We start from the raw sequence: 22911 nt of genomic DNA, 5'->3' as shown, positions 1-22911 counted from the left end.
TTTGTGGATGTGGCCATATAACTATTCCTTTTGGACCTCACAAACATTTATAAGATGACAAGATTTACCATTACAATTCTTATTTTCTTTTTTTTTTCCAACTGACAGCATAAAATCAAGAAAAGAACAAGTTAAATAATTTGAATTTAAGTGCCTCCAAGTATATACACTTCAGTAAGCATATAAACCTCATCTAAATACAAATCAATAATCATAAAATGACTAACTACACGTGTAAAAAGAATTTTCACTCTAGTGAAAGCCTCTAGGCCATCATATGCATATATATGTAATGTATACATACTATCTTGTTGAGTTTTTAGCAGGTGCTTGTTTACACATGCAATCTGGCATCGGATACGTAAAAAGGGACGCACTCGGCTTCCTCACTTCACTTCCCTTTACATCGCTATGATGAAGCATTTCTCGCAACTGCCTCTGAAAGCTCTCCCATCTGAAACAGCATCCTCGTTAAATATCTTATGTAACATAATTAAATATACAGTTGGCATGTTTTCATAAAACATAAGAAAAATGGTTACTTGATTTTAGGACTGTCAAACAATTGAGCTAACTTTCTCTTGTCGGGTATTATTGTTTTGGCATGTCCTTCATAGGAGAAGCGCCTATGACCGATTAAAAAGTGAGGGAAGTTTCCGCCCTGTGTAGTAACAAAAACCTCGCTGTACAGACATATTGTGTAATCAAGAGCAGCCAGTTGTGATGAGTACCCCTGCACTCGATCAAAACCGAAAATATTAATAACGGAAATTAAGTTAATAGAGAAATAATAATGATACCATAAATGGAGCAAGCTCCTCAGGCGAAGCTAATGTATCCTTGGTTTCTAAGCGTGGAAACATCTGTTTTAGCGGTGCCATGAACTTTTCAGCCTTGTATATTTTCCCCGCTGCCACGTATACCAACGTGTTGTTATCAAAACTCATGCCCCTAAGCATCATTCCAACCTACATTCAGAATAACGATAACATAAAGATTTATTGGATTTCAATAATCCAAACTTTGGTCTATTGGCCGAAATTAATCCCAACTTAAGAAATTTCCTAGAATAATCCCAACTTTCACTCTATTGGCCTCCACTGAGCCTTTTCTTAACAGGAACTAACCCAGTTAGTTTTAGGGCAAAATATGTCATTTCTACAAATTGAGGGGGACAAACAAAAAATGTAAATTAACTTAATAACTCAATGACACAGGCGCCACCACACCACGGTCGCCGCCACCGACACCACGACCCTCGACACCGCCACCGCCACCACCACCACCGCCGCCGCCGCCGCCGCCGTCGACACCGCCATTACCACCGCGACCTCCGCCATTGCCTCCACCGCCACCACCGGTGGCGGAGGCCGCAATGGTGGTGGTGACGATGTCGACGACGGCGGTCGTGGTGGTGGTGGTGGCAGTGTCGAGGGTCACGGTGTCGGTGGCGGCGACCGCGGTGGTAGTTGCGCCCATTTCGTTGAGTTTTTAAGTTAATTTATATTTTTCGTTTATCCCCCTAAATTTGTAGAAATGACATTTTGCGCTAAAACTAACTGGGTTAGTTCCTGTTAAGAAAAGGCTCAGTGGAGGCCAACAGAGTGAAAGCTGGGATTATTCTAGGGGATTTCTTAAATTGAGATTAATATCGGCCAATAGGCCAAAGTTTGGATTATTAAAATCCAATAAACCTAACATAAAGTTTAAATAAAGAAAAAAAAACATGTCGTTTTTGGTGGATTTAATTTTTTAAATAATAAGAATTTGTCAAATATATATAGAACTTGTTTGACTACCTCTAGGGGAGTTAAGGGGCATTTTCCATCCATCCTAATTGCACCTGGTCTTATTACTCGGTTCTTCTTCCGGAACTTTCCTCTCCAACTTCTTTCACGAGCAATATCCATTTCCCGTTGTTCTTCCTCACCCCCATCATATATACAACATGAAAATGCAACCATGTCCTTCAAAACAAACATTTCAACTTTCAGTAATGTGCTAAAACAAAATTATCAGTTACAAATAAAACATATCCGGCTACAAGTAAAGAGGTGTACCTCTTCAAAACGGAGATGGACGGAAATATATTTGCCACCGCTGCTAGAAGCATTCCGGATCATCTTATCAACCATTTTGGCGGCTAGTGTGCGTATAGGTTCTGAAAACCGAAGCGCCCCGAAATTTGATAAACATCTAAGGCCTTGGATTTCTGAAGGAACAGCATGAGCCAATCTATTAGAGAATGGAGCAATACGTACTGCCCTGCATAATCAATAACCAAAGGGACTTACTTAATATTACATTTTTTCTTTGCGTATTAATCTCTAGCTATTAGAGAAAATATATTATCATAATAATACGTTGCCTCTAATACCAATGTGCCAAATTTACATACCCCAACTCCTGAAGCTTTGGCAGGACCTTCTGAAGGTAGTAAGTTGGACTTGACCAACCTTTGACTCTCAAATTGACAATATTGCTTATGTTGTGGTCAAAACGTTCCAATATATCTTCGGGTAATTCTCTAACCACGTTTACATGATGTCTCAATGCGTATATGAAGAACCCCTCATCAAATATATCCCCAAACTTGCTGTGCAATATACAACCGATGTTTACAAACTTACATACATATCAAGATGGCAAAATTTGATGCTTTGACCCGTTTGGTTAAAACGTAACCTAAAGTCATGAATAAAGAGTCGAATGGCCACCTTTTGTTGTGCTTCTAAGTTCTAATTTTGTGAGTAATGTATTGTTTACAGCACACACAAAAGAAAGTGACACTGGTGCTATAATAAAAGCTAGATACTAATTTAACTTTAAACGGATAATTTATCACATAGATCCGTCTGATAAGAGTCAACCGAATAGTCAAAGGAGCTTCGGGTAATTATTAAAATTAATAAGGAGTTGTTTTCTTTTGGTCAAATAATCATATGGGAACTACATTGTATTTTCCTTTTGTTTAGTCCTTGGTTTTTAAAATTCCAATTTGGTACTTATAACCGACACACTATTCCAGTTTGGAACTTATAATGTAAAATACGTATTTAACCTTCTAACACAAACATATCTAAACTTCATGAAATGAGCTTGTACGTGTAGAAATGTCACGAGTGACCACTTGCAGGTGAATAAGAATTGGTCGTAAGAGAAAACTTGTATTAATTTGTAATAATAGGAGGATTTAATAATTTGTTCAGCTCTTAAGGTATTCTTTTTTTAACAGAGGGGGTACTTATATCATTTTCCATAGTCCTTTTGGATGCATATTATTCCAATTCTTATAAAATATGAGGCGTCACATGCGTAAGGACAGATATATGCATTTAATGCTTGCCTACTTCTCTAGATATGACTATATTGACCCTAGAAAATCGTTACCATGCACTTTAAACTGATTAATGCAACTTGCAAGAACATTTAAACAGCCCGTAACTTTTACTATCAATTTTGAGGGAGTACCAAAAGAAAAACAAGAAAGATGGACAAAAAATGTAAAATAAAAAGGTACCTTGAATCGCGCCACACACTGTTCAAATGAAAGATTGGAATCACGAGCGTGGCATTCAGTAAGCCAGCCACTGCCACTGCATCACATATCTGTTATACTAACTACATAAGTTCGATAATCTTATATATCATTACAAAGCTGCTAAATAAAACTCAATTTAAATCTACTTTCTAGTCACGACATGAATATAATTACTCTTTTACGGACAATGCATCCATAAATGTGTCATTTAGATGTAATACAAACAATATACTGCCTATTTAAATTTAAACTTTAAGGATTTATAAAAACAAGTACCGATAATCTTTGTTGGTTCAGCCCGCCGTTTGCTTCAATTATGAGGAAACCATTTGATTTTGGTAGTTCTGCAATCGTAACAGACGGACACATTTTTAGAAAGGATTAGAATCAAATGGCTTGAAAATACATTTGCCTAGATCAAGTTAACTGAAAACTACAAACCTGCTTGAGAATTCTGAAGATTAATACAAGGTTTCCAAGATTGACGTGATTTCATGTTCCATACATTCATCATCTGTGAAAAAAATTACAACTTTAGGCCATAAAACTATAAAAGCATAATTTAATGGCATCTTAATAAGTAATAACCACTAAACAAGATTCAACTAAAAATGAAGTTGATGACAATTTTTTAAATTATCATAAAAGATGTTGCTTCGATTAACAGCCCATAGTTGGATTAATCTATATCATAAGCTTTCAAACCACATTATCGTGTTCAACTTAAAAACACCTCGAATCTAACACTCACACGTGCTTAATGAATAATCAGGCATGTGGGTCACACTTTCCATGTGAAAAACATAAGGCAATTAAATGAATAACATGAAAGGAAACTCATACACATTGCACCTAGCTGGTTCCTCACGAGTAAATATAATACGTTTTCAAAGTGCCCTAATTTAACAACCTAAAATCTAACACCAGGATCTTCCTAACAGAACAAAGTGAACGAGATAAAACGTATCCATGGTAATTAAAGAAGCCTAAACATGTTAAAAACAAAAAAAGCATTACATAGATAGCACATTACCAAGTCATTGCTTCGATTATTTTCCGCCTCTATATACGGCCACAAATGTTGAAAACCTGCAGACTTCGATACGTCGACCCTAAAGGCGCCGCTTTACCAGTACTTTTACTTCTCAAACCGACATCAAACCCCACCGTACCCATATACAACAGCATCGCCGACACATAAAGAAGCGGCGCAAATAACAAAACCCCTCTCCGCCGATACACCGCCGATATCACAACATAAACCCACCGCTCCACAAAGCTTTGCAGCTTCACCTCCACCCCACCACCACCTCCGCTACCGCCCCGAAAACTGCCCCCTTTATGCCTGCGGTATCTAGGCGAGGAAGGCGGCGACGGAGACGGTGAGACGCTCCCGCTCCCCCGACCTAACCGACTGTAACCGTGCATTTGTGGGATCTTGTACTAGATTAATTTCTACAAGTCCTACAACAAGTTTTTAAAATCTTAATATATACCCCGTACCTATAGCTCAATTACACACATATTACATACAAATTATACACAAAGTAGCAATTTACTTACCAGTAACAAGCAGTTTGACGATGGGTTTGCAAAATTGTAACTTAAAACCCGAAACCCAGATGAGATAATACAAAAAGAATCAATGTTAAGTGTTAATTAGCAGGAGGAAATAATAAAATTAATAATAAGAAGAGGTGGAGATTGAGCTTCAGAAGCTGCACATGTTTAGTGACTTGTGATCTTCAATCGAAATGGGAAAGTACAAAAGATCTTTTGAGAGTCACTTTGGGTGTTCTTAGTTCCTTTGTCGTCGTCGTCGTCATCATCATCATCAGTATATCTCACCAATAGCAATACTATGGTAGGGTTTGAGGAGGGTAAGATGTAGACAGCCTTACCTCTATCCCATAGAGGGATAGAGAGGCTGCTTCCGGTGAGACCCCCGGCTTGATAGTAGTTTTGAATCAAGCCTTGGACATAAGACACATAAGACTCAATCATCGGGACACCGGCTGATTGGTGCATGTGCCCTTGTCTTTCGGCTATCAACGCCACCACATGATGCCTGATTAACCTTCCGCCACTTTTAACGTTATTTTCACGTGATTAGTAAAATAACGTCAAAATTAGTGCAATTTTACTTTTGCCCACCGAAGGGTTCACACATATATACATTATTAGTTCCTTTGTGTTAATTTTAATTATGTGACTTTCTTTATTCTAGGGGTATTTCACCAACATGGATGTACGTGTCGGCAAGTGCAATATATAGTCAAGCTTGGGTTTGGCTCGGTTTTGAAATCGAGCTGAAAATTTGAGCTCGAGTTTTGTTAGGTTTTAAACCGAGCTGGTTGGTTTGGCTCAGCTTTTTTTAGGAAATTTTAGAAATACATTTTAAGTTAATATTTAATAGTTGAAAGAAACATTTATATATACACACACCATAGTGTAAAAGTAAAATAATTATAGTCAAATCGAGTCTAACTAAGAGCCAATGACTCGGGCTCGGCTCAGTTATAGACCGAGCCAATTCGAGAGAGCTTCAAGTGAACTTCGAGCCCTAAGTTTTTTGAAGAATCCTAGCTTAGTAATATTTATAGAAGTAATTCATCAAATGTTGGTTCATGTGGTGAATTTACGGACTTATACAAATTAGTTGCAGCTGTGGCAATGTAGCCGGGTTGGGCCTGTTAAGTTATTGGTCACAATATGTTCTTTTGTAAAAAATTTGTAAATGTAATATGTATATGTTGTATATTGTAGTTATGCTTTTGTAAATTGTAAATCTAAAATTAATGTGAATTGCAATTGTAATATATTTAAATATGATATGTATTTACTTATTATTAAATTTTCTTAACTTCTGTATTTTTTTATACACAACCCAATGTACTACACTGATTTATAACTTAGACCATCCACTATGGGACTCCAACGGATGATGTGGCGGGCGTCCATGGGCACTCAACACCCCCAAGGGGCGCCCTTGGTAGTGGGGTGCCGGTGATCAAGGTGGTTGTAAAGCTGGGCGCGTATGGGGCTTGGATGGTGGGGCCCTCTCTCTCCGTCTCTCAAACACACATACATAATATGTATATATGTATATAATGGGCGCCTTTACCATAACGGGGCATTATTGGAAAGGGTTTCTAAGCCCTCGGTGTTTACGTGGCGCTGACATGACATTGTGGAGGGGCTTCGAAGGCCCCCACCATAGAAGATGGTCTTAGCGTATAATAGATAAAACTTTTGAGTAGCATGGATATTACTAAAATAATAGAGCACTAAATTGATTTTAAGGTTATTATATATGTTATTTTGGTTAGTTGGAACTTCCTTAAGAAAAACAAGCATATAGTTGATATAAGTTAAAAGATGTAGAGTATGCACTCTCGTTTACTACTATTTTAATTAATGGTTATTAAATTTAAATAACCCCATCTTTCACTTGTTGTTTGGGAGCATTTCTAACTAACGAAATATTCACTTGTTAGTTGTTTATTAGCGGCTCTTTTGTTGTGTTAATGAAAGTTACCATTAAAAAAAATCAACGAAATCTTTATCATCATTCCCAACTAATGTCACGCTTAAAACCGGACCTTAACTCGTTAGCTTTATTGCTAATAATATATAGAATATTAAGAGAGAACAAAAGTTATATGAACCTTTATATTTTGAATTAAGAGTCAAGTCTCTTATTACGTTTATATTTAGAATTTAATTTAGATTTACTAAATTGTTTAGTTACTCCTATACGGCTACACTATTGCAAATTAAGAATTAAGATATTTAGATTAACATTTGTTGGCTTTCAATTTGTTAGTTGCAAATATATTAATCAATTAACGTAGGAATCACGATCAAGTAAAAGGATATACATATATTTATGTATCTCATTCAATTGTCCTAAAAGAAATTGAATGTAGTTAAATTAAAACCATCAATGAATTAAAGTATGTTGTCAACTTACTATCATCAATTTGATAGGGTAGTCATGAAGGTTTTTCTAAAAAATATTTTTAATGAGAAAGTCAGATGTTCGAGTCTTAAAATGAAATTTTATTAGTATCTCTTTTAAAACTCTGAGTTTTTAAAAAAATTATAGTGTGTTAAAATGAGAGGGGTTTCTTTTGTCAACTTTGATTACAAAATGTAAGCGAAGAATTTTTTTATTATAAACTAAGAACAACATGTTTTTATATATCTCTTTTGATTAATTTCTTTCGGCCTCCGAACAAAAAACCCCTCCACATCTACTCTCTTTTGTGCTCTGCCTACGTGTTTCCTTGCCATCGGAGCTTTTAGTCACTCCTGGTACCTTATGCGGTTGTGCCAAGCCGCCAATGATATTCACGCAATGTCCGCTTGTGATTAACACATTCTTACATGCATTAAAATAGGCATAAAGAAACTAAGCATTGGTAATGCACCAACATGACAACATTCAACCATTAGATGCACCTTTGAAATCGACATCCTTCCCTAACCTCCCCTATATATAAGAACTTTTTATTTTCTTATAAATATATGTTTATGATATTATAGTATAAGTGAAGGTTATTTTGAGAAGTTAGTAAGTTGTAAGAACTTTAAATACCAATATGAACCACACAGTCAATTAAATGAGTAAAGAATTTATGGCTGAGATTAAATATGATTAAAAAAACAGGAGAGCGAAAGAATGTTTTAAAGTTGTGTAATGATTCATGTAATGCAAACATACACTTCTTGTTAGGGGCGCTTACAATATTTAGGTTTTTATATAAAAAACCAAACCGATGTATAAAGTCATACGTTGCGGTGGGGGCGTTGATGCTATATGGAACTTTATATGTAAAATAACAATTACTAAATAGTTAGGTTTTAATAATTGTTTTATTTAAGACACGTAATTTTAAAACTAAGTTCATATTAATAATCATTTCCACTTTGGTGGGGTGATAAAGTGATTAATAGAGTGTAATATTTAGTCGTTAAAACAAAAGGTTTTTATTAATAAAGTAGTCTTGAAAGTTTAAGTGAGTTTTTACTTTAAAAATAGTTTATATAAGTTTGATAAAATATAAACAAAAATAAAATATTTAATCTAACGTGAGATTCTTTTAAACATGGTTTCATCATGGTTTTTTCCTCATGAAAGGAAAGGATGGTGTGCGGAAAGGGGTCATCATCAAACATGAGGTTTCCAGTTGTCTACAAGCTACTTACAGAATGTGTATCCCTTAAGTTTATTGCTGCATTTATAATATTTTATTATGGCATTCAGCACTATTTTAATCAAGTATACCATACTATTTCCAAAATAGGGATTCATTAAACTAAACAAATAATTTAGCATATTACTAATGTCTAATGCCATAGTGCAGCCCCTTATGCTGCCAAATATAATCTAAACTGCAGCAAATTGATGTTTATATTGCTTGTTAGTTGTTGTCCAGGTTGAAACTAATAATACACACTCCAAATTGCTGCAGATATGCATGCATCCAGAATGCAGTAAATAACAACAAGCATATTATAGCCAAAACATGGAGCTTTATCCAAAAAACATGAAACATGAAACATATAAAACGGAAGGACGAGACTAGTTCATGAAGCATCAATTTTAGCTTGTTGAAGGTGGTTATCTCTTGCAAGACAGCTTGTTGTGACCGTTTTCCTTGCAATTGTTACTTTGTTACATGTGATCGTGCTTCCAGTCCTAGATAATTTGCCGTTCACATTTGGTTGACTTAGTTCTTCAACAGTTTTCCTCTTCTAATCTGCTTGTGATGTTTGAGAGGTGTAAGTTTAGTTGGGCTGTTTGAAGGTGTCCACGTATCGATCCCTTTCGTTTACGGGACCAATTGTATTGACATACACTTTCTTCCATGTATCTAATAATTAGTACACTTTAGAGACCTAAGTTTCTGGAATGCCAACATCCATTCCATTGTCTTTCATGTTCTATAATGCACTATGGCAGCATTTTGTTGCAATTTAGACCTGATTGGCAGCATTAATTAGGACTACACTATAGACATGAACTAGCGTGATAGATATGTGATTAGGGTTTTTTTCCCTTAAACATGAGACTAACATTAATAAAAAACCATAAAAATATAATTACAAATTTACAAAAATACCCTCATGTGAGTTGGGAAATGGGTGAATATTAACGAAATTAGTTACATGGTTAAGGTGGTATTTGTTTTTTTCCAAAAGAGCTTCCTGGCCTCTTCAGTCTGCGCCGCGCAGACATTGTCCTCTGCAGAGTATTTGTTTTTCCGAAGACATTTCATTAAAAAACGTCTGCGCGCCAACTTCCTGGTGCAGACACGGTCCAACCACTTCTAACCTCTTCTAACACATATTCATCACACTTCTCTCTCAAACCCTAATCTCTTCTCTCAAACCCAACCTCTTCTGCTACAGATGTTTTCAAATGTGGTTCGCAGACTGCAGACATTTTACCTCTAAAAAAACAAACAACACCTAAGTTGTGGGATGTGAAAAAGGAGAAAAATTTCTTTTGCGTTGAAACGGGCATCTGAGCAAACGCCAGGGACAATACTTATTAGTTATTATGACATAATTTGCGTCACGTGTCATCCTTACCTAGATTCATGTTTTACACCTGAAATCAATAATTTGGTAAACCCTTAAATCCTAAAAAAATTGTGTCTAATATTGTTTCCTTTTCTTCCACTTGATATGCCTATTGTATACTAGTATAGTAATTAATTGATAAGAAATTTTAGAACAAGAATCAAGAGTGATTTTAGAAGATTTGTACTTATCTTTTTTATTAAAAGATGAAATATAATAAAACACTGAAACATTTCTCCTTCATTTCGACCGAAGATGAGCAAACAAACTGAAATCCACGACCGTGATTTCGAGATTTATATCAGTGTGAGTGCGTTTCTTTTCTTGTATAAATACAACCTCAAAGTAATAGCGATCGATCACTCCAACTATTTATGTTCTTTTTACATGTGAAGCAAGTCTATCATCTAAACTTGCAAAAGGTCAGTATTAAAGTCAACACCAATTGGATATTTGTGAATTATAACTTATTTTTCATTTTCAGATGTAATTTAATATGTAATCTAGCAACACAAAAAAATATAAGTGAATTATCAATTATATTCTTTTAATGAATTCAATTGTGTAATATAGGGGTTTCTAACCTAGTGTCACTTATAATATTATCTAGCTTTATTATATAAAATCATGTAATGATATGCATATCTATATGTATTTTGTTAATGAAAGCAAAATGATGAGAATTGAAATAAGAATAGATTGTGTGGGCTTGAGAAGGCACAACAACCTTCACCACCGACCCCACAAACCGCCCCAAAGATGAAAACCTGTTTCCTTAATTCGCACTAGACTACAGGTTATTTTTTTTCTTATCTATGAACAATAACTTTCATCACTAACCACTAACCGGCTAGATTCTATCATCTAAATTAATATATAATAATCAGCCTCAAAATATCTTTGAAATGATCGTGAAGGGTTAACCAACATGAGCATAACCCCGCTCCGGATCGAAAACATGTTATCCGAAGTAGGGATAGTAAAATAAACTTAAGTAGTGTTCATAACACTACATATGGTTCAAAAATAACAAATCGTCTTCTACAAAAGCATTAAATTCTCGGGACCGAATCAGTAAGGTTTGAGAACACCGGCTTGTCCCCTTTGGTACCGAACAAAAACCTCCCAATGGGCTTAGTACTTGCCGATATCCATCCCATTCTGTCTTCTTTCCTTTTATTTTAGTTTTGTTAATTTAGAAAATAGATTTGGTTGGTTACAAGTGTTTTGAGATGGATTACGATGATTGTGGGATGAAATGATATGACGCTGACGTGAATGAAAAAATAGTGAATGAAAAGTGGTTTGGAACGTTGGGTGAGTTTGAGACCACTCCCACCACCCTAACAAAGACAGAGCAATGATAAGGTACTTAAAAAGTTAGGTATACATACTTGTCAAGTTGTCATAATACTTGTGTAAACTATTAGTTGGAAACTTTAGAGCACAAATAAGCATGTAAGCAAGAACACTCCATTGATATTGGGATAACTCAAATCGGATGTACAAATCCCAAAATGTATTAACATATGAACTCATTTCCAACAAAAGACTACCCTCTTTTAAGTATTATGTAAAGTACAAAAGAATAAACAAAATTATCCTTTTTCTTAAAACAAAGTTTATAAAATCAAAAGGTGTTAGCGGTGTACAAATCCTTTTTGGTGGTGTATATATCCCCAATCCCCTCTAATATTATAGAATAGAGTCTGCCTTACACTTAGCTAGACTCGTCTATGAAATATCGGTGTCCCAAGCAAATACCGAAAAATAGGCTCTTATTATTTTTCCACAAATATGTTATTTTTACTTATTTTGGTATAACATTTAAATTAAGACAAAAGACAAACGAGTAACATGCTGCGCTGCAAGCCCTTTTTGAACCGCAAAACCCAATATTTTAAAAGAGGAGAGTCAACTTGACGTTCAAATTTCCAAGTTCGCTCTCAAACTACTACGGTTTAAAACAATAAAAAATTGGTATTGAACGAAACATATACGGGTTAAAAAAACGATATATATAGTGGGCAAGTGGCTAAACAAAATGACTATAGGACTATCACTATTGGGCATTCTTACCCTGTTACTTTGTTATCATTGTATTTATAAAAAGAACTAGGCACAAAAACTATATACAAGTGTGTTTATTTATTTGTTATTGTTATAAATTTTTTATACACACACATATATAAGTTAAAGTTCCGGCTCCGTGATAGCAGCCCCTAAGCAGCTGTCGAGGCCTACACTGGCTTAGGGAACAAGTATTCACATGTGGATATAAAAGGGGTTTTTTTATAATTTAGTTATTCTCAAGAAGAGGTTTTGAGTTTAAAAATTGTTGCAAGTATACCATCTTTTAACTATATACATAATTTTTACCATGCTAGCTAGCTATAGTTTCATTAGTGAATTGAGATCTGATTAATATGGTTGCATATTACTCCCTATACGTTTGCTTCTTATAAGAATTTTTATCCGAGCTATCTATATATATGTAGATATATTGGGTGAAATATTTATATGTAGGATGGATTGACTGAATGAATTCTTAAAGCAAAAAATAACGGTGGAAGGTGGCGTGATATTTGGTGTGGCGCCGTCCAAAACAAACCTTTCATTCCAAATCCACAAAACAAAACATATAGCCACCCACGCACCCACGCGCAATCTCTTCTTACTTTCTTATGTATAAATACTCTTATTCTTCATTCTTTCACCTTTAAAACCATTTAGCTAACGATCTCCATTTTGGGTACAGCCAGCAACAACAAGACAATTCTAAGATTTTATTCGTAAGTTTCTACTTGCTTTTTACTTGTTATGATTATATAAAATGCCTTCGGGTTTTTGTTCTTTTCCGGTTCCTATATTCCTAATATCTTCTGCATCAAACTTGCATAGTTATTGAAATAGTGGTTGCTAATTATTCATAGATAGAAATTACATGAACTAGAAAATGCCATTATATATTACAAAAGATTATTCAATTCATCTTCTCTTTGATAATTTATCACAATATCATGTCGATTTATGTATCATGTGCAAGTGTCTGCCCGTGTGTCATGTATTTATCCTCGAGTACTCTCATTAGAAACAAGCATTTTGTACCGCTTGAGGATGACACATATATAAGCATATGACAAGAAAATCTACGTTCGTATAATAAGTTTATGATTATTTTAATTAAGTGTCTACAAGCTACCTTTAGATAATCTAGACTTTTGGAGCTTTTTTGATGGTGTAGTGGAGATAGGAAGAATTTCATTGTTTGCGGGTTTGTACGTGTGGTGCATGGGAAGTAATGGTGATTCTGCTATCTTAGATGGCGAAATAGGGACTTGATGATTGGAGTTGGACGCGTGGCAAGCGTGGGTGGAATCCGCTATATACTCAGATAGCGGAACATGCCTTTTCTTAGTAGCCACCTTGCATGCCACATGCTTGTTTGTGGATACGCGGCATGCTTGGGTGGGATATGCTATCTTAGATGGCAGAATCACCAAAAGAATTCAACGGCGTTGTGCATCCTCGGGAACCATCAAATTATGACTCGAAGTCGTTTATAAAAGAAATATGGCAAATCAAAAAACGTTACGGGTAGGTTTTTAAATAAATGATAATGTTTTACTAATGTCAAGTAACTAAAACATTGTACTTTTGTAGGTGTCTCGCAGCCTTATATTACTTCCTTGGTCTTAAATAAACAACTAATTAGAGACATGATTAGTTAAGTTGGAACTGAATAATATATATAGAAAAGCCTATATTTATATATGTTGATATAATGAAGGTGTTTGATAAATAGAGCATATATAATTGGGGGGGGGGGGGGGGTAGTGGGTGAAGTGAGACCATCCATGACCTTATGATGAGGAAACATGGAGTGACATGCACTCGAAGAAAACAACACACAACATGCTTTACCTTGTATATATAAACAAACATAAAGTCAATGTTTTCGGCTTATCTAATATTACCTTTGTCTTATGTTTTTTTATAAGTTAACACCGCCTTTTCTCCTTCTCAAGTACTACACTTATATCTTTTTCTTTATTTGTTTCATATTTTAATCATTTTTCTCAAAGACGTAAAGTTAGGACTTATAACATCTGTGTCACTAAATTACTATTATGTAGTAGTCGATCATATTGAATGTTTCAACCAGGGATGGACCTACTCTTATGGAATGCGGTCGGTCTTTCCCTATAAATTTTTCCTTTTAGTGCAATTGCAATGTAAAACTCTCAAAACGGACCCTTGTGAATGTATAGTGATAGTCAACTAAAAAAACTATTGTGACATATTTTCCGGGTCCAGAGTTGGTTTCGATTGATGACATATGTTTTCTTTTAGATGATTTCTTAGTAACAACTAACAAGTTTTCTACTTGTGTTTTGCATTACATAATCAATGATGTATTAAAAGAAAAGAAGTATATTACTTAAATAATCATTACTTTTGTCCCAAGTAAACCTTATAATGTCTTAGTTCATTTTATCAGAAAATACATATATAAATAAACTTACGTTTGAATAACATATATACAAATATATATGTGTGTGTGGGGTGTGACCTATGTAATGAGCAACAACCAAGGTGGAGGTGGCTACTAAGTTATTTGTAGTTGACGATTTTAGTCATATATTCTTCATGTAGGGAAGATGAGTTGGTTAACTTTTTTGTATTTTGTAATTTGTACAGAATTAAAGAGGATATATACATAATAAAGAGATGGAGTTGGAGTCATCATGTGTTCCTCCTGGATTCAGATTTCATCCGACTGACGAAGAACTTGTTGGGTATTATCTAAAACGGAAAGTTGAATCCCTGCATATCGATCTTCATGTTATTGTTGATCTTGATCTTTACCGAATGGAGCCATGGGATATTCAAGGTACCTAGCATTCTTCATTCACACTTTAGAAAAAACATTATTTTTAACTGTTTTGGCTTTATATTTAGTGTTTTTTTAGAAATAAATGTTTTTAACATTTTAATTAAATCACTACGTGTAGTCTAACTGATCGGTCATGTTTGAATTGGGACAAAATTACATTTTAAATCATAAAACACCTAAACAAACTTATTTAACCTAATTACAATACACCGCGACCTGATTTGACCGGTCATATACTTGTCTCATTTAAATAAATACGTTACACCACGGTTTAATGGTTTTAAACATGTGCATAATTAAGTTGATGTTTTTAACATGAATAAATAATTAAACAAGTAATTGAATATGTACGGATTCAATAATTTCAACTTGCCAAAGGAACTTATCACCTATGCAGGGCCGTCTTTGAGGCATGGCAGGGTAGTCGACGGCCACAGACCCGACCACCCGCTAGGCTCGAAATTTTTTGTTTTCAAAAAAAAAAATTATATGTATTTTTATCAAAAACATGTGTATAATTAATGTTTCAACTTAATTACATAACCACTAGCTTGGTCTAATGGTAAAGGGGTATAATATCTATCATAAGGTTGTCGGTTCTAGTCTTATTTGAGACAATTTTAAGCTTATTTTTATACAAAAGTTTTTTACATAACTTAAATCATAATCAAATAAGCTCATTTATAATTAAATTGTTTAAACCCAACAAAATATTTCTTTTACTTAAGGTCCCAAAAAAAGTTCGCCTTTAGCCCAAAATTTTGTTCGTCTTTTCGGATCGGCCGTGCACCTATGTAATGCGCATAAAGTGACTTCCTTTAAATGATTTTAGACATTATAAACATGATTAATTTCTATTTGTTGTGATCAGTTATTCAGTTGTGAACTTGATGTTTTAAGAAAACAGTTTTGCCGTAATGATTTAATAAAACATACAAAAAAATACACAATTTATTAAATTAAAATGATATGAACAAAAATAAAACATATGTATATAGAAGCATAGAAGTGTTACCAAATGAATGCTACATATTCATTTAATCTGTTTATATCATGGGAGCAGGAAGGTGCAAACTGGGATACGAGGAAGAAAACGAGTGGTTTTTCTTCAGTCACAAAGATAGAAAGTACCCGACAGGGACAAGGACAAATAGGGCAACATCCGCAGGCTTTTGGAAGGCGACAGGAAGAGACAAAGCTGTTGTATCGAAAGACAGGATCATCGGCATGAGGAAAACACTTGTTTTCTACATTGGGCGTGCACCAAATGGTCGGAAAAGTGATTGGATCATGCATGAATATCGCCTCCAATCGTCTCAACATTCCCCTCCTCAGGCACGTTAATTCCTATCCTGATCAAATTTAAATAAATTATTATAAGTACATGATTATTTTCTTGATCATGATAAGTGCATGCATGTTTATAACCAATTTGTAAATGCTTATATAAACATGATGCCATTTTTCAAAGTATTCCATTATGTTTAGTGGATGTGGATGGCTGTTGAGTCGATCACGTTAGCTTATGCTTTAAATGTGAAAGCTTCCTTAAGTGTCAATATTCTTAATTGATAGCATAGCATGCACTTACTTTAAAGTCGTCAAGTCCCACTACTTTTCCACTAATAGAGGTTAACCTTGAAAGTTCGTTATTTAGCATACTTGTGAAACAGTACACATGTCTTCATAGATTAAAAAGTATGCAATTAACACAATTTAGTAATTACTAGCTAGGTAATAATCACTTTTAGAAGTAGACATCTTTTTACAATATATTAAGAAAAATATGGATATTTGTCCATCTAGTATAAATAAAGCTCTAATTAATACATACCAAATGCTTTTTTCCCTTAATGGTATCAAAGTGTTAGATAAGTATTTATTTTTCTCTAAATGAGTGATGAGAGTTCAAGTCCGGTTGTAGACACAATGTTTCAATTTAAAAGTAGAATAAGTTAGTGTCAAGTTGTCGTTTTAAAAAAATCTGACTCACATTATTAAAAATGAATTTAGTTAACACTACAACTCTCACCTTATTTGTTGTAATATAAAGCATGAGAGTGTGAGACTATACGTGTGCTTGATTTAAGGTTTTATATTGGGTCCCATGAAGCCAAAAAATACAATATAAACAAATGAAATACATATTATAAATGTCACGTGTTGAATAGACTTTAGAGTGTATGCATGAATGTGTTGTTTAGACTTTAGAGTGTATGCATGAATGATATATGTACGTGTACGTTTAATGTGAATAATTTCTCCAATTCATATTCAAAATACGAAATTAATTTTGTTTTGTGTTGTGTTGTTGCAGGAAGAAGGCTGGGTGGTTTGTAAGGCATTCAAGAAACCAAATACAATTCAAAAGCAAAGGTATGAAGCATGGAACAACAATATCCTACAAACCAATAATTTTAGGCGATTTGCCCCTTCACAATCATTCCATTCGAATCCATCGACGGATTCACATCAACATGATCCCTTTGTCGATCCCGCAAACCACTTGTTACTCGAACAATCAAATATCGCTTCAAGAGGCTCAACACGTGTTGAAGATCATGAATATGATTTTAACCAGAACGACGATGATTGGAATAGCATTGCAAAACTAATCGACCCTGACTTAGACAAACCCGTCACGCCATTGATAGTGCAAAACAACCAACTCGATTCTTGTGATCAGATCAGCCACCTTTTTGGATACATTTCTGATTTATAATCTTGGGAATATATAAGCTACGTAATAAAATAAGTTTATGATCAAGTACTAGGTTGTTGGTGTTAAATGTCATTTTCATTGAATTGACATCAAAATGTCAATGGACAGAGATATTATTAGTTGGTGTTGTTATTTCTATAAATGTGTTTTATAGCTATAGATTATTATGTTACTTTGTATGATTGTATTGAACAGTCCAAGTTTAAAATCTACTTGGGTATTTAGTAGTACCAATCTTGTTTTTAGTAATTGTTAAATGTTAATATGGGTTTGAAATCCTTTTCCAAATAGGATCATTGGGTCAAATCATGTCTCATGTTTATCGAGATATATATTACATAAAAGATAACTTATAGATAAGCGTCTATCGCTTTAATGAAAGTGCATGTAGCGTATCGGAATAATAGATGACTTACAAGTCTTTTGTTATTGGGGCAGTGATATGTTGCTAGACGTTCATCACTATCTGCATTCATATGTTGAATTATATATAACCAAAAGATTGTTGGATCTATATGCTTAAGAATAAACTTATGACAAAGACATATGATCCTTTAAGATCAAACATTAGACAACATAGTCAACTACGCAGGCCTGTCTACGAAAGTTCGGGTACTAAAAAAAGCCCGATTATGTAAAAAAGAAATTTCAAAGATCGATGATAACTATGATAACAACAAACAAAACACAATTAAATTGTAGGCTAAACCCAATTGAAATACTCAATTACCCCATATTCCATTAACATGTGTGTTTATGTTTAAATGTTTAATGGGCTACATAGGATTACATTTGTATTTTGGACAATTGGGATATGCATGTTTATAAGTTGTTTTTTTAAGTAGTGAGTTTAGAATATATATATATATGTCATTGTTTTAAAAGATTTTATATGTATGTATGTGTTTGAGCATGCATGTATAAATTCAAAATTCAAGGCCTTCTACGACATTGGACCCTAAGAGGCGGCCAAGGCTCGACACATCTCTTAGTCAGCCACTACGTGTTTAAATACATTTTAGACGTGATACAACACTCAAGATTGTCGTATTGTTATTAAGTGAAATAATAAATAAAATCATTTTTCATACTTATTACTGTAAGAAAGCTGGACTTTCACCGACGTATTATTCCTTAGCAATCTCGCCGGTGAAAATCAACACCAACAGAACTCTGTCGGTATAATGCCCATGTAGACGGAAATTTCCAACGGACTTTTATACAACCTTTAACTTCTTATTGACGGAAGGATAATCTTTCGGTTACTTTAAGATCTTTTAAATATAATAAATTAGAATATTAAAAAATTACTAGAACTTTGAAAACGACAATTATTGTGTTATGGTTTTGCAAAAATCGAACTTACGGTTTGGTTTTTGTTTTTCATGCAATAAAAACAAACAAAACCAAATTTAAAGATTTACATTTTGTCCTTCTTTATTTCAAATAATATAAAACATTTAATAAATATGTAACTCAAATATTTTAGCTTAAATGTATAACAATCATTTACTTATTAATTAACAATTTTCAAGCTCAAATAGCAAAATAGAAACCAAATTGAAAACCTAATAACCAAAAACCGAAGGGGTTTTCAAATATTTAAAATCATTTTTTTAGTTTGATTTTAGTCCAAAACCAACCCAAATTAAACCGTACATACCCTTAATATAATATTAAGGAATCTTTAAAAGAAGGAAAAGTCAACTAACATAGTAACATGTGATGCCATGATAGACGCATCTAGAGTAGACAAAACAATTTGGAGGAGACCCTAAGAAGTTGCATAATAATATAATAGGTTTGGATCAAATACAAATAAAATTAACGTGTTAAACGTAAGAATCAAGTATAGTAATTATATATACAAGTAGAGTAATTATGTAAAAACTCTATGATGTAATCACATAATTACTCTACTTGTATATATAATTACTCTACTTGATTCTTACGTTTAGCACGTTAATTTCATTTGTACGTTAACATTCCCCACAATATAATAATAATAATAATAATAGCCTTCTTGGAAATCAATTCAAAAAGCTTTTCATTTTGTTGATTTGGGAAAAATTAATTTCAAAAATTAATTTTCAGCAGCACATAAAGTGATAAAACCAAAGAAACAATAGTAGGCATCTAAATGTACTACATAAAAATCAGCTATAACATATAGAAGATTGTTTTAAGACAAATTTCTATGTAAAAGATCTTTAAAACCAACATATGTACATCAAAATAAACAGAAGAGAACACATAACCCTGGTTGCTTGTTACCCTCACAGGTAGTGCTGCAAAGGAAACGATAATCGATTAGATAACCAGATCTGTTTCGAGGTGTACCAAAATTGCCCGTTTAGACTTGTGACCCACAAAGCCCGACCCGATTACAGCGTATAAACTGACAGTGTACGATTACTGAAAATACCAAAACACAAACTGATACGAAAATACCATAAAATCAAAGTAGCTATAATATAAATAAAAATAAAAACATCAATTTATTGAAATACAAAGCTATTACTGACTACCTAAAATGCAATGTAGAAACATAAAAAATAGAAATTTTCGTCGTTATTGATCTTTGGAACTCGACTCCCCTCCGTTCTTCCACATGTAATTACACGACCCTGATAACAGAAATGACAAACTGTCCGACTCGTCAAACATATTTCTAGAAAAGTCTTGGAACGGTGAAAAACAAGCACTCGGCTCCCCAACAAGCCCGGATCCACTTGGCTCTCCAACAACCCCGGATCCACTTGAACCATTGGAGTTGAAATTGAAATCAAAGAATCCAACCTCTTTAGACCCTTCAATATTATTAATAGTATTATTATTAGTATTAGTATTATTACTATTATTATTATTATCATCTTGATCATGTAATAAACCAACTTTAGGTTCATCCAAAGGAATTGCAGGTGTGTGTCCTTGGAAAAGAGAAATATGTCCAAAAAGCTTATCTTTTCTTGAAAAAGTTGTACCACACGAACAAAGCCACCTGTCTCGTCCACAATGCTTCTCGTGCGTTTTAAGATCCGCAATAACCGAGAACTTCTTCGTGTTGCAACGACTACACGTGAAGCTTTTATCGCAATGACTTCGTTTATAATGATTCTTCACACACAATATCGTCTTCAAAGGCTGAAACTTCTTATGATCCTTATTCCTCTTACAACCAACAAACGGGCACGAGTATCTTTTAACAAGCTTTGCTTCCGACCCCGTTTCCTTATGCGGTTTTGCTAACGCTGCAGGCGTTTTATACTCATCACCATGACCTCTCATATGCATTCTTAGATTGGCGTCACGCTTGAAACCCTTTCCGCATATTACGCAAAAATGCGTGTGCGGGGCCAGAATCTCTTCCTTTTCAAGCTGCAGAATTTCATAAGATCCCGGAGGAAGATGCTCGCCTTCTTCCACGTCATCATCATGGTCTTCGTGAACATCCATATGATCCACATGATCGGTTTCCGTTGGATGCTCTTCAACTTTGCTTACCATATTCCTAAGCGTATTACTATCACTATGATAATTATGATTATCATTAGCATTACCATTACAGTTATTATCGGACACTTTGACTCCATTACCGACAGACGGATTTGCATTCGGAAAATGGTTGACCGAAGGAAGAAGACTACCTGCGGTCGATATGAGCTGAATAATAATGGAAGTGAGATCCGCGGTCACGAGCTGCTGCTGCTGAATCAGAAGCTGATCCGGTTGACGTTGATCGACTGACGATTTGGCTAGTATCAAGTGCACGAGTTCCCGAAGCTGATGAATCTTATCTTCCATGACGGAGAGGTTACCGAGCATGGTTTTGGGATCCCATAACTGAGATTTCGCTGGTTGCGGGATGAAATTGACTTGGGTCAACGAGGGTGGGAGCGTTTGCTGCACTTGTTTTCTGATGACGGAATCGTAATCGAAAACCGAGGGTTGGCGGGAGTCATAAAGGCGAGGGTTCATTTCATTAGAGGTGCTAGAAGTCAAATGGTTATTGTTTCTAGCGTCCATTGTTAGATCTGATCTGATGCATACAGATACAGATTGATAATCAGAATCAGTCAATTAATCAATTGGCCTAACAGACTAGCAACAGTAACAGTAACAGTAACAGATGAGATTAATGAACAGCAAATATTAATTTAATCCTCAATCGAATTAATTTAATTTAATAAGAATGAAAAAAAAAGTCAAACAAGAAAATAAGCAAGCATGATAAAGTCATTGGGGGCATGGGAATGGAACGAAGAAGCAATTAGTAAGTAAGAATGATAATATCAATCAAAAGCAAAAGCAAGAGATAATTGATTGATTAATTGATTACCTTATTATTATAATTGAAGAAGAAGCATGAGGCTGAAGATGTTGATGAATAATAATGATGAAGATGATAGATAGGGTTTGAATAATAATAATAGAGGAGAAGAGGAATCTGACTTGGGATTGTAGAAACAAGTGACGATGCTTCCACCTCTTCTTCTCTTTCTTTTTTTATTTTGAATATTATTATTGGTGAATAAGCAAGCAAACGGTTCAGTTCGATTCGGTTTAGTTTAGTTTGATTCGATTCGGTTGGGTTTCTCAACCTCCTCTCGACTTTCTAAACCCAAGTGATTAAACATAATATGTGCTTACGCACATGGACGACTCCGATCTTTCTGTTAAGTAAAGCTGTTTTGACTTTTTAGAAACAATTGTTTATAATTATTTTAATAAATATATTTTTATAATTTTAACAACAATCACTCTTCATCCTAGTACTAACAAACAAAATTGTCCTGTTAGGTTTCAAACCCATATTTATATGTAAAAGAAACTTTTTGGAAAAACTTGCATGACCATCCCGTAAAAGTGATAATGTCTTTTAAATAAATATAAGTTAATGAATTAAACTCGTATATTTGTGTAATTATATGTTGAATTATAGTACATGATCAAGTAGTAGACGAGGATCATAGATATCCTAAGCAAAGTACGAGTTGTACAAGTCTCAATTATTACAACTAGTGGTGTTTAACTTTACAATTGTTATTGCTTCATTCGTGTAGAATGCTGGTTAAAACCTCTCAACTTGATCTGAATATTGTAAAAGTATATCTTAGATGGGTTGTTTTGTTGGTTTCATTTTTTGTTGGCTTTTACGTT

At 34.3% G+C, this 22911-nt stretch overlaps 1 protein-coding gene and 2 pseudogenes across 2 annotated transcripts; 1 reads left to right on the top strand and 2 right to left on the bottom strand.

The window, feature by feature from the left end:
• Positions 1-17: 17 nt before the first annotated feature.
• LOC143577394 (O-fucosyltransferase 9-like) lies at positions 18-5331 on the bottom strand (annotated as a pseudogene). Its single transcript, XR_013143104.1, has 11 exons — positions 5105-5331; positions 4575-5005; positions 3983-4055; positions 3818-3885; positions 3521-3609; positions 2399-2596; positions 2061-2265; positions 1800-1967; positions 801-968; positions 543-733; positions 18-454 (listed from the first exon to the last, which is right to left on the bottom strand). The product of XR_013143104.1 is annotated as an O-fucosyltransferase 9-like (transcript).
• Positions 5332-14742: 9411 nt separating this feature from the next.
• On the top strand, positions 14743-17770 carry LOC143577404 (NAC domain-containing protein 30-like). The gene is made up of 3 exons (XM_077061242.1): positions 14743-15026; positions 16093-16368; positions 17351-17770. The coding sequence occupies exons 1-3, from the start codon at positions 14864-14866 to the stop codon at positions 17749-17751; spliced, it is 840 nt and encodes a 279-aa protein (XP_076917357.1). The 5' UTR covers positions 14743-14863; the 3' UTR covers positions 17752-17770.
• A 2436-nt stretch (positions 17771-20206) lies between these two features.
• Positions 20207-21801, bottom strand: LOC143577392 (protein SENSITIVE TO PROTON RHIZOTOXICITY 1 pseudogene; annotated as a pseudogene).
• Positions 21802-22911: the final 1110 nt, after the last annotated feature.

The sequence above is a fragment of the Bidens hawaiensis genome, unplaced genomic scaffold (assembly GCF_021521415.1).
Source record: "Bidens hawaiensis isolate Kalapana, Puna unplaced genomic scaffold, B.hawaiensis_p1.1 tig00028552_1, whole genome shotgun sequence".
Lineage (NCBI taxonomy): Eukaryota > Viridiplantae > Streptophyta > Magnoliopsida > Asterales > Asteraceae > Bidens > Bidens hawaiensis.
The sequence above is the reverse complement of the archived record's forward strand: the minus strand, read 5'-3'. Positions and strand labels throughout refer to the sequence as shown.

Bases quoted from the DNA above. Each gene is read 5' to 3' on its own strand.
- LOC143577404 (XM_077061242.1), top strand. From the start codon at position 14,864: ATGGAGTTGGAGTCATCATGTGTTCCTCCTGGATTCAGATTTCATCCG. The intron at 15,027-16,092 runs GTACCTAGCATT...TCATGGGAGCAG, and splicing joins GGAGCCATGGGATATTCAAG to GAAGGTGCAAACTGGGATAC. The intron at 16,369-17,350 runs GTTAATTCCTAT...TGTTGCAGGAAG, and splicing joins ACATTCCCCTCCTCAGGCAC to AAGGCTGGGTGGTTTGTAAG.